Here is a 13,309-nt window from a genome sequence, read left to right as displayed (position 1 = left end):
GCACATGATAGTAGAAGGGAGTTTAAAAGGAAGAGGTCCCTGAAAAGAAATGGACTAAACTGAGACCTTAGGGATGGGTAAGTAACCCAGGCCGAATCAGAAGCGCCTCCCAGGAGGACACGTGTTTGTGAAAATCCTGAGGCAAGGAACTTCCAGGAAACATATGGGTTGCAGCACGGTGAGTTAAGGGAAAGTGGCACACAGTGAAATGGGAGGTTGCTTTTTTGTACTCTCATATTTGTTTCAGTAGGAGAGAAAGAAGCAGACAATTGACATTTAAATTTTTTAGCCCCAATTTTATTTGTTTCTGGCCTGCAAAGCTGGGTACAGTAATTTTTACTCTAAGAAAACTGGGTCTTTCTTTCACTTGGCCAGGTTTCTTCCAGAAGGAAGATGATATTTCTGGTATCTTTGACCTTTCAGCCAAACGGTGTTTCCAAACTAATGAATGAAAAGAGAAACAAAATATTTATCATTTAATCAGGTTGACTCTAGAAAGATTTTGTTGTATTATTTTGATTGCCTTCTCTCCAGTCTTGTTTTTTCCAATCTATGCTTTATTGTTAAAAAAAAAAAATTCCAGCACTTAAGAACAAAGCAAACACCCACCTAGATACAGTGTCTAAGGGAAACTTGGCAATAGCATTTAAAATAGAATAGTCTGAACCAGTAGTTCTCAAATTATGCTCATGGAGAACAGTATGATTTTCATGACAGATTTAGGTATTCTGTTATTAAAATTAGATAATAGTGGTGGCTTTTTTTTTTTTTACCATTTTAAAACAAAAAAAGTAAGTTAGTGGATAGAGTTTTCTTAATCTTAACTTTGTTGCAATATTTAAAAAAAATTTTGCTTTGACATGCTCATTGAAATAAATAAACAAGTAGCAAATACAGTGGAAGACTGGAAGACAATTACCCTTAAGTTAGCACTGTATTTACCTGTTTTGTGCAAAAGAGTTCGAGATTATGCTATGTGTTTGAAACATATCATATCGTCATATGCTGGAAAAAATTTTAGATTGAATAATGGAATTAAATATATCATGTCATGATAATCTAGAAATAGCTCCAAGTGCTCACATATGAACATATGTGATAAAGAATGGCGTGGAAAGTTTGGTGTTTCTGCATGATAGTGATTCTCTTATTTAAAAAGTAATACCTCTGAGTGATAAAAAGACAGATAAGGCTAAATCCACAGGGAAGTCTATTATGGAAAAGAGAAAAGCAAGGTGGGTGGATGAATTAAAAATTAAAATAGACTACCTCATTCTGAATATTTTTAAAAATTTAAAACACATTATGCACTTATTCTTGACTTACTACTTTGATCCATTATTAATAAATGAATGAGATAGCCCCATCTTTTGTTGTGTAAATACAAAATCAAAACGAATCAAACATTGCTAATAAAATAAATCTAAAACATGAGACTATTATATCTAGTGCTTATCACAATAAAGATGGAAAATGTTTCTGAAAATTGGAAGTCAGAATGATTTGATCATTTTAAACAGGCAAAAAGGCAAAAACAGGTAAGAACAGAGAGGACATAAAGGATCAAAGGAAGAAAGAATTTTAGATGTAGGGAAAATCAGCAGAACATTTTAAAAGTTAAATTAACAATTATAAGAAAGAACTATCTCTGATTTGATTAATCACCATGAAGCTGAAAGAAACAAAGTTAGAAACGCTAGTGGCAGATCATTATTTTATCAATGAATATTGTGTATTTGAATAAATCATTAAGTCTTAATTTCAGTGGGAATTGGAAATAAAACGTTTATTTCTTACCTACTTCACTTTGTGCTTTGAAATTTACCACTGTGTTGGCAAAGATGGAAATAGTATTTTGGCTTCACTTAAGCAATTCAAACATTTATTTTCATAAGTAAACTGTGTTGATATCAGTAAGTATGTCCTAATTTGGAGCCTAGAACAACTGATTTGAAAAATGTTCACAATTTTTTTCTTTTTTTTTGCTATTTATAGCCCAACTAAAAATGTATGAAAAAAATTCTCATATAACTGTGCTGACCAACACAGTAGCTTCTAGCCACATGCAGTTATTCAAATGTTAATACAAATTAGTCAAAATTAAGAATTCAGTTTGAAGTCACACTAGTCACATTTCACGTGCTCAGCAGCCATACCAAAGAATATTTCCACATCATTGTTGTGTACATCCAAGAATACCACAAAACACAAATGCTTTATCACTTATTTTGGCCTAAAATATGAAGAGTTAAGTAAATACAGTTTCATATTTTATCTTACTAACAGGTAAGATTATAGATAGTCTTGAACCCGCTAAGTCCTTTTTGGAAATCAAGAGAGTAACTGGCCCACTTAACAAAGATCTTAAAACTTTGTGCATTCCATAACCTCTACTGACATAGTTACACATTCTGGTATCCATAGTTGTATTTAGGTAAACATGAAGATGAACATTAGCACATATGCCAAAAACCTGAAGGCGATACATTAGGGAATCTAAGATATTGAATGAGGCTTTCCATATAATTCAACAAAATGGATTACAGCTGATATTTCCAGAGATACTATGGAATACAGGGCTCAGATTTCTGTGAATTATTCTTGTGGTAAGTGTGGTGACCAACTTATCTCAGTTTTTCTGGGTGTTTCCAGGTTTGGAAAGTCCCATGTCCCATAAACTCCACAGTCCTGGTCAAACTGGAATAGCTTGTCACCCTAGTGAGAAAGCATAGTGCTTCCTGTTTCTTATGTATTTTCCAAAACGGTGACCTATTGTAGGGATTGATTCACTTTTCTATATTAATAGTTATATAACTGCTAATATGGACTCAAGGTAACTTGGCCCAACCTGCCTTTTTAGTCATTCTACTTGAACCTTATGCTCTAGCTATACCAAATTTCTTGGCTTTCCCAAAACATGCATTTTCACACCACTGTCTTTGCTCAGGTCATTCTCTGCTGGGAATGCTTTTTCATGCCACTAAACATACACAGAACTTACTTCTCAAGGTCCAATTCAAATACCTCTGTTGACAAGCCTTCTCTTTTTTCAAATTTCCCTACTCTGCAATAGAACGCATTTGCTTCCTCTGCTCTATTACCGGCATGTTTTACATATATTCCTTTTATTTTATTTTATTTCGAGACGAAGTTTCACTCTTGTCACCCAGGCTGGAGTACAATGGCACGATCTCGGCTCACTGCAACCTCCGATTCCTGGGTTCAAGCGATTATCCTGCCTCAGCCTCCTGAGTAGCTAGGATTACAAGTGTGTGCCACTACACCAGCTAATTTTTGTATTTTTAGTAGAGACAGGGTTTCTGGTCTTGAACTCCTGACCTCAGGTGATCAGTCCGCCTTGGCCTCCCAAAGTGCTGGGATTATAGGCATGAGCCAACGTGCCCGGCTACATATATTCTTAATTATCTTAAATATATTAAGAGCAATTAGCAATTGCGCCCTTGTGCTGATATTTGCCTTATATATTTGCTTTCTTTTCTAGACTACCAGTGCAAATGGCTTATTTCTAGTTTCAAACTTTTTGTCACATAGGAAATGTTTGTTAAAAGCTGTTTTATAAAATTTAAAACTTATTTTACATATTATTCTCATTTGATCTCTCAAGAATTCTGTGAATTTGACAAAGTAGATTGCTCTATATGCATGAGACTGATGAACAAACAGGCTTAGAGATAGTGACCTGCCCAAGGTTCGGTAGCTGTAAGTGCTGGGATTGAATCCCAGGTCTTCTCACTACCACTTTTTACTAAATTCCATTGAAGGTTGTCAACCGACAGACAGGATTACTCTGTGTGTCGGTAACAAAAGGGTGATCAATCATATTTGAAAAGCAGACCTTAGTCTTTTCCTTTCCCTCAAGCCTACCCTACAATGGAGCATTCTTTCATCCCTCCAATTTAATTCTACCTGGCGAGAAACATGGGCTAAATATCCTTATTATATCTTAAATCAAATTGCCAAAACTCCACAGGCTACTAAAAGTTAATCCTTACCGAATAAATGAAGAACCTTAGAAGTTCTGCTGTTAAAAGCACGGTGACTGTAAGGATTTTTCAGTGTGTGTGTGTTTTAAGACTTCAGCTCTTCCGTATGATGGATTCCTTTCACTTTGTCTCTTATAGGCTTATAGCTGTTATAACTGTCAGGGTTTTTCAGTGTATGCGTGTGTGTGTCTGTGTGTGTAAGACTTCAGTTCTTTCGTGTAATAGATTTCTTTGACTTTGTCTCTATTATTATAGGCTTATGGTTCCCAGGTAACTACCAATCATTATCCAAAGGGGAAAGCACCCTGTTACAAACCAAGAAAAACGGTTTATACTCCCAGTCTGCTATTTCGATTCTAAGCATTATCTTTATTTAGCTCACAGTTAGAGGCTCATGAAGCCACACCCACCTCACAGATGACAGAGTGGGAGACCAGAAAAGCAAAAGCGACTTGCAAACCTTAGCTCTAAATCCATAAAAAAGACTATCATATGCTCAGATTTGTAGTTTTTGCTAATATACTGTAATCTTTATTTTGAAAATAATGTGCTTCCAATCCTCGTAAAGCATAAGTCACGTCGCTGCGACCCTCCCTTCGGCGCCTCCGGCCTCTCAAGCGAGACTCGGCCTTCACGCTTTTCTGCAGGGCTGCACGGAACGAGGAAAAGCAGCGCCTGTGGTGACGCACGTATTCCGCGCGATGACGTCACTGCCAGGCGCCGGACGACACGTTGTCTCGGTTTTCGGCGGGCTTACCGGGTACAAAAATGTCTATGGCTAGCGATTTCTACCTGCGCTACTACGTAGGGCACAAGGGCAAGTTTGGGCACGAGTTTCTGGAGTTCGAATTTCGGCCGGACGGTGAGAAGAGGCCCACGGCACGCGGTGCTAGGAAAGGGGAGCGAGACCTAGAGTCCGTGGAGGAGGCGAGGGGAGGCCGGGTGGTCGGGGGTGAGCCGAGCCTCGGTAGGCTTGAGAGTGTGCAGGGGGCGGAGGCCACTGCTTTCCCCGAAGGAAATAGGAGCTTAAGAATATAGGAGGCCCAAGTTGGTTTTATAAAGGAAAGAGAATTGCTATAAATTAAAGCTAATCCTGTCACAAACTGAAAAGTTGAACCTACAGTAATCATAATTTTGTTAACAGTGCACCAGAAGGGACTTTAAAGGCTCTGGAGATTGTCGCCTTAATTAAAAATGCTAGCATCTTTTTGAAAACACCCCCACCATTGGTGGTCCAATGGATGAATAAAATCTTGCGATCAGTACATTTTGTTCATTCAGGCTGTGTGTGTTCTTTAAAGGGGAGGAGCCCAACGTGTTAACAAATGAGAATAATAATATGTTTTAGGTGCTTAAGTATAATTGTTCACCACAACATGTATATAGAATATCAAAAAAGAGGGGAGAGGTAAAGTTCCACAGGAGGGAGTCAGGAAAATCTTCCTCGATGACGACACTCTTGAGATGAGTCTGGAAATGAGAGACTTGGCCTTTGAGAGAAAAAAAAAAAACAGACTTCCAGAGCAGAATGAGCCGAGGACCAGGTGAAACTGCTACCCATGTAGTGTGCAACAATTTGTGTTTTTTGACAGCACTATCCTTAGAGAATGTTATATTGATCTTGCCTACCTGCAACGAGAAAGTTCATTTGGAAACATATTTTTTGGTTTTTTTTTTGAATGCATAGTTTGTGCTGGGCAACAAGCAAATACAAAATTTGAAGATACGATAGTAAGACTTAAATTTAACCCAAAGAGATTTGTCTTGGTGGGAGACACAGACGTTTAACTATAAAGCAATATGCATATTAAGTCCTATAAGCATGCTTTGGACAATGTTCTTTCTGTGAGAGCAAGAATAAAAAATTACAGGAGTGTATATTAGGAAAGGAGAAGAGTACCAAGCACTTCAGACGGAACTTACGTTAACTACAGTCCTGCAGTTACTATTTTTTTGAGACGGAGTCTCACTCTGTCACTCTGATCTGAGTGCAGTGGCACAATCTCAGCTCACTACAACCTCTGCCTCTCGAGCGCAAGTGATCCTCCCACTTCAGCCTCCTGAGTTGCTGGGAATAAGGCCCGCGACACCTCTCCCGGCTCATTTTTTTTTTTTTTCGGTAGAGACAAGTTTTCCCATGTTGCCCAGGCTGGCCTCAAACTCCTGAGGTCAAGTGATTCAGCCGCCCAAAGTCCTGGGATTACACGCATGAGCCACTGCACCCGGCCAGCCCTGCAATTATTTAGAAACCTTAATCGCTGTATTCAATCTTACTCTCCCCATAAATGCAGCTAAATTTACCTGAATTGATCTTTATTTATATAATATTATTTTCACTTCCTCTGCCTGTGAACAACATCATGCTTATCCCTATCCCTTTTGGCAGGTCACATAAATTAAGTACCTGAATATTATCAGGGAAATTTTATGCTAGAACAATGGTTCTAATCAATGTATCTGCCATTGCACCATTCCACATACTTCCGTTGGTAATAGTGAGTCCCGAAGACTGGCATCTTTTTCCTTTTTCTTTTCTTTCTTTCTTTTTTTTGAGACTGGACTCAATGGCATGATCCTGGTTCACTGCAACCTCGGCCTCCTGGGTTCAAGGGATTCTCCTGCCTCAGTCTCCCGAGTAGCTGGGATTGCAGGCATGCGCCACCACGTCCAGCTAATTTTTCACCATGTTGGCCAGGCTGGTCTTGAACTGCTGACATCAAGTGATTCACCCACCTCAGCCTCCCAAAGTGCTGGGATTACAGGCGTGAGCCACTGTGGCCATCAAAAACTGGCATTTCTATCATTTTAGAGTATCTGCAGTACATTATAGCTGTGTCTGGGCAACTGACTGGCCATAAGGGGAAGTATACATCAGAGAATACAAAAATCATCGTGGATTAAAATTAAATATAAACCAGCTAACAAACTCACCAACTTTGACCCTGAAGCATCGTTTGCATGCTTCTTAGTCATAATTCTAAAATGTCTGCATTATCATAATTGTATGCATACACTTGAAGGAAAAAAATTAACAGAAAACATTTTAGTGTAGTGGAGAAAGCATGAGTAATGAAAGAAAGTAGATTTATTTTCTCTCTTATGAATAGGTGAGAGAATAAAACCTGTTTTTTTAGGGTTGTTTTAAAGATTAAGTGCTCTGGGTAAGGCACTTAGCACCAATACGGACATATAACAAACTTGAAAGGAATGTTAGTGCCTTTTGCAGATTCTCTTTTTAGTTCATGATGTAGCTTAAGAAAACAGGCCTTAAAAGTCACCCAATATATAGTATAGGCATGATGTAGCTTAAGAAAACAGGCCTTAAAAATTACCCAATATATAGTATAGGCTTGGGCTATTTAAATATTTGGCCAGCTTCAACTTCAGCAAACTTAACCAGCAAATATTTGTTGTCTACATGTCTAGCATTGATCTTAAGGAGGGAGGAAATATTAATAAAAGTAGTAGTATAAAATGGTTTTTGCCTTCATAATTGTATACAGTGTCATTAATTTTTTTAGCAGTTTTTGCTATTATAAATTGATTTTTTTCTCCACTTCCCACAGGAAAGCTTAGATATGCCAACAACAGCAATTACAAAAATGATGTCATGATCAGAAAAGAGGTAAGTTATATTCTAATGTCTTTTTTTTTTTTAGCCCATTTTCTTCAAGTGTGTGTTGAATTTACAAAAATGCATCTAAGTCTCTATTGTAAAGAAGAAGCCAATTTATAGATAGAAAGGCATTTCTGTTTAAAATAGATACAATTGTTGCATCCATAGTGATGAGAAAGTTCAGAGAACTAACGGTGATGTGAACTATACTTGCATTTATTTATTTTTTTATTTATATATTTTTAGACAGTCTCGCTCTGTTGCCTAAGCTGGAGTGCAGTGGTGCGATCTCAGCTCACTGCAGCCTCTGCCTCCCAGGCTCATGCGATTCTCCTGCCTCAGTATACTTGCATTTATTACTGTTCACCTTATAGATCTTGTGACATCACAAGTTAACCAGTTGGAGGTATTTGGATCTCAATGTTACAAAGGCAGAATGCAGTGTTTTCAAAGGCAGGTAATGATGAGAAGAGGGAAAAAATGTATGTTAAAGGAAAGGGCAAGAGATGAAGAAAAGTAATATAACAAGGATAAATGAGTCTATTCTATACCTTTGGAATCAATTAAATTTTTCAGTATTTCTCTAAATATTCAGGGTTTGTAACTCTTATTTCCTTCTGAGTTGAGAGGTGACACAGGTGGACATTATCAAATTTTATTATGATTAATTTTTAGGCTTATGTGCACAAGAGTGTGATGGAAGAACTGAAGAGAATTATTGATGACAGTGAAATTACAAAAGAAGATGATGCTTTGTGGCCTCCCCCTGACAGGGTTGGCCGTCAGGTTTGTATTTAGTGATTCTTTAAGTGCATAAATATTAAAAAATGTTAATACTGTTATGTTTTCCCTTGTTTATTTTAAATGAGTCTAAGTTGATTCTTTGGCTTTCCATTCAGTAGGCACCTGGTAAATTCTCTTTAATTTTATCTCTCTTAGTTCTGTTTTCTGTACTACCTCCTAGTAGTAAAGGAGTCGGTGCATAGTTTTAAATTTAGACGTCTTTGTGGTCACCCCAGCCAATGTTAGGATGTTTTCACAGTGCAGTGTTATGAAATTTCTGTTGTGTGTTAATCACTTTGATTAACAATATGATTATGTAAAATTTACTTTTGCCAAATCATAACTTTTAAAATTCTTATTTGCATCCCTATACCCCATAGAGAGACTTGATTGGTGGTTTCTTTGTTACAACTGATGATTGCATTTGCCTCTCGTATTCCTTCAGAATAATTGATGTTTCTCAAAATGCTTCTGAAGAACTCTGAAGGCCTAATTTCATTCTGTAGAAAGAAAGTTTGGTTTCTGAATTGGGTCTTTTCAAGTCTTGGAGAAATTAGATACAACCCCTGGAAGGAAGAAACATTTAATTTCACTTTTGTATATTCCTGAGGATTGTACTTTCTGTCACCTTCTTTAACTACAAGAAAATGTGGAGAAATATAACAGATGCTGACATTCTGTAGGAGTAACTTAACTCTTCTATTTAAAGAAACATTATTTAGGAAAGCAAAGGTAATAGTTAACAGTATTTATTCTAAGCATTGTATCACTTTTAAAAAGTAAATTTAGGCTTCAGTTTGTTTTATGCACATATACATGTGTACTAAAAAGCAGACCACAGCAGCTAACCTTTTGTATCATTTAGACTCAGGGAGGGCCTAGTATTTTATCTACTCGCTTAAGGATGTGTTCCTGGGTTTTGGTTAGCGGGGAGGAGTAGGCATGCTTCAGAAATTGCCTTTTGTATTAAGTCAAAGGTTTTATGGCTGTTAGAGCATCTTAGTTAATTCTCCATTTGGCATGTGTCGTTAAACTGCATTATTAGGCCTTCTGGTTAAATAAATAGCTAGAACTGTCTTCAATAGTGTCTGTTAACTTGAAAATTCATTCCAGATAGAGTCTCTTCGTTATTGGTTTTAGGCCTACAGATAATATAGAGAAAAATCTATACAGTAATTACAGCACACTAGGAACATCTACATTATGTTGTACTTGTTTTACTAGTTCTTAATTTTCGTTATTTTACGGAGTATTAGTTTTGAATCTTACAATCTTGAGATCAAATATAAGTACTATCACTTATTAGTGGTTATTAAATACAAGCGTTTTCCTCTGCTTTATGAGTTTTGGATTACACATTTGTAAAATAGGTTAATAAGGTTATTTTCAAGATTCTATAGAGAGTGTAAAGTCCCTAGTACTAGGATCTGACATACAGTAGATGCTAAAGTGATGTTGGTTATTACTGTTAATACATTTTATTTGTAGAATCTTCCAGAAAGGAAATGTGTGCATTTATCATATTAAAAATGGTCTTATATTCCTATCATTTTTACAACATATGCTTCAAAGTGATGTCTTTAGTTTTTACTAACATTGTAAGAAACACTTTTTTGTCATTTTGTTTGATAGTGTCTTCTTTATGTCTCTGGAAAGCAATTCTTCTTTGGTCCTAAACTTGCGGGTAGTGCTCATGAACAGTTAAGTTTTTATTTTAAAGATATAGTTTGTATCTAATAAACCATGTTTTTTTTTTTTCTCAACTCCCTCCATTCACTGCTAGAAAACTTACAACTAGAATTGGGATCCATTTATAGCAAGAATACAGATATCTCTGGGATAGATTTTTGCATTAACTACATTTTTCTGCTGTTTTTTTTTTTTAGGAGCTTGAAATTGTCATTGGAGATGAGCACATATCTTTCACCACATCAAAAATAGGTTCTCTTATTGATGTAAATCAGTCGAAGTAAGTATGTTAAAGCATTTTGGCTAAGTTGTCATATTAGAAAGGCTCATTTTAGAACTATAGTCAGTTTGTTAGTCAAGATAATTTCAGAGGCATTACAGTGAATTGATAAACCTATCAGTTTATTATGCAGATGTAATTCTGATTTTTATATCATTAAAGGCTTATTATCTTGTCTCTCAGTAGAAGTTAGCAGAGTATTTCATTGATTGTCCAAAAAATTTTAATCTAACAGCTGTATATAATAATGCCCAAATTGTATTAGCCATTTTGTATAAAAATGTGGATATAGTATCAAAATCCAAAGAAAAGAACTCCTTATTGGATTATATTAGACTCATTAGAGCCATATCATCTCACTTTCCTCCTTGGACTCAATACTTGGGAAAAAAAAATGGAAAAAATCCAGTATAGCCTAAATATCCTTTAGCTACCAATGTCTTCCCAAGGTCTGTCTCTCCTCCATCCCGGGTTTTGTGGCACATCCCATTTTCTTGGTCTTCTTTCTGCCCATTCCCCTCAGAGTGTCCCCATAGTACTCTTACTTTTTTCTGTCACCCTAAATTGTAATAACCTATTTGTCTGCTTTACTGGTTTGAATGTAAGCTCCATGAGAACCTTGTTGTATCCTCAAAGTTGGCGTAGTGCCCTGCAAATAATAGATGCTTTTGATAAATATTTATTAGAGGAAAGGAGAAAGGAATGAATGCATAATAACTGTTGGACACAAAAGTCTGTGTTCACAAAGACCAACCAGATGCTTTTAAACTATCAAATTTATTTTCCTACATTTGGTGAGGATGTGGCATTGATACCCTACTGGGATTATAAATTGTAGTGGTTTTTGGAAAGCAGTTTGATAATATGCATCAAAAACTGTTAACATTTTTCATTCACCTTTGGCCTAGTAATTCATTTCTCAGCATCTCTTCTATGGAACTGTTCCTAAATATTGGAAAAGCTTTATTATGCATGAAGGTGCTCATTGAAGTATTATTTATAATAGGAAAATAATCCCAGTGCCTAATAAGGAGAGAATTATTAAATTAATTAAAAATTATTAGTGAGTTCTTTTGAGTGCTGTGGGGAAAGTAATTATAAAAGGGCACAGGGAATGATTGTAGTTATTAACAAATAGAGAAATACCAAAATGTATATAGTTATTCTATGAAAATAGTGGCATTACAGTATTTTTTTCTGCTCTATTAGACATTTTTATGATGTGGTTATTACATTCATGAGAAGATTAAACTCTTTAAATACTAAAATGAATACTGATGAAGAAACTTTTTTTTCTTATAGAAAAGATATTCATTGTATGTTCATTTTAGTTGTTAGCAAAATCCTTCCTTTCTCCTAAATTTTGTTAACTTAATTGTTATACGATTTTGATTTTGTTTTGTTTTAGGAATTTAAAGAATTGTTTTATCCTAGGAACAAAAAGTAACTTTTACCTTTTTAAATTTTAGGGATCCTGAAGGCCTTCGAGTATTTTACTATTTGGTACAAGACTTGAAATGTTTAGTTTTCAGTCTCATTGGATTACACTTCAAGATTAAACCAATTTAAATTCCATGTTTTTCAAGCTGTTTGTATATTTAATTAAGGGATGAAGGGTTTATTTGTCATTTACAATATTGGGGTTTTTATGAATGTGAAGCAAAAAAAAATTTGTATGTAAACTGAAAATAAGAAAATACATTAACAGGCTTAATGGTTATCCTAACTTGAGTCCACGTGGTTTGGACAGTCCCCACACACATTAAATTCTGTAAATAAAAGCCACCTTTTGTTAAAAATTTGCTCTAATAAAACATGCCAGATCCTGGTTGCAGAGTATTTTTGTTTGTTTGTTTTTTTCCAGGAGGCCATGTCTCTAATTCACTTTAAAGATAATAAGAAATTGTTCTGGTAGATATATCCTGTGATAGAAGATACTTTAGGTGGAAATATGTAGCTAGATTCTCATCCATTAAAAGCAATTATAGATATTTCCTCCATTCATGATTGAATTTAATTTTGGGGGCTTATGGAAGGTCTGGGTCTTTTGCAGTTATCACAAACCCTTCAGGGATTATTCACATTTAAATATTTTCAGTTATAAGCAGTGATGTCCTAAAGTATTACAAGAGTAAATTCTACCCCATGTTAGGCATATCTTTGATTATGCCCTTGTTCCTTAATTCACAATATGTTTACTGTGTAGTGGTTGGGGGAGAACTAAATGAGTTTTCAGCTTTATATATTGTTAAATGTTTAGACAAACACACATGTATGTAGGAATGTACATAAATATTTTTAACTCCTATTGAACACAGGTCTCTTAAGTTTCCCTGTTGTTTTCAACCTCTTTCTGATAGTAACCATGTCCCTTGTTTCCTTTATTCTTCCATCTGAACCCCCACTCTTTAAACGTTATGCTGTTCTGGTAGTTATGATCTACTTGCCCCAGGAAGGAGTTAGCACTGACTTTTGGGCGGAATACTTAGTTTCTGAAATCGTCCCAGGACTCCTGAGCTAGGCTCTAGAGTCGGGCTGTCCAGTAATTTTTTTGCAATAATGGAAATATTCTAAGTGTAATCCAATTTTTTTCTAATGTGAAAAGGATAAAACATAAAACTCTTGAGATTTATAAAGTGAATACCTATATGCCAACCTAGCTTGTATACTTAACATCTTTTTTATTGTAATATGTCTATTATAAATCATCTTGGTTTTTCACTTAACTAGTGTAATTGGTGCCAGTAAACTACATTTTTTGTAGTGATACTTAGTTTTGATTAAATTTAGATAGCCACGTTTGTCTAGTGGCTACCCTTTGGACAGTGTAGGTCTAGAGCCTGGTTTGGTAACCTTTTTGCCATGGAGCACTAGATGGTCCTTTTCACTGCTCAAAATGAAGACCCACTGTCTTCACATTTGCCATGGAAAGCAACT

At 35.8% G+C, this 13,309-nt stretch overlaps 1 protein-coding gene across 1 annotated transcript; it reads left to right on the top strand.

Moving 5' to 3' along the window:
- Positions 1-4,698: 4,698 nt before the first annotated feature.
- MAGOHB (mago homolog B, exon junction complex subunit) lies at positions 4,699-12,211 on the top strand. The gene is made up of 5 exons (XM_012476346.2): positions 4,699-4,866; positions 7,571-7,629; positions 8,296-8,406; positions 10,290-10,372; positions 11,842-12,211. Exons 1-5 carry the CDS (start codon positions 4,773-4,775, stop codon positions 11,939-11,941), a joined length of 447 nt encoding a protein of 148 aa, XP_012331769.1. The 5' UTR covers positions 4,699-4,772; the 3' UTR covers positions 11,942-12,211.
- Positions 12,212-13,309: the final 1,098 nt, after the last annotated feature.

This window comes from Aotus nancymaae, unplaced genomic scaffold (assembly GCF_030222135.1).
Source record: "Aotus nancymaae isolate 86718 unplaced genomic scaffold, 86718_ANA_hifiasm-v0.15.2.pri h1tg000016l, whole genome shotgun sequence".
NCBI lineage: Eukaryota > Metazoa > Chordata > Mammalia > Primates > Aotidae > Aotus > Aotus nancymaae.
The sequence above is the reverse complement of the archived record's forward strand: the minus strand, read 5'-3'. Positions and strand labels throughout refer to the sequence as shown.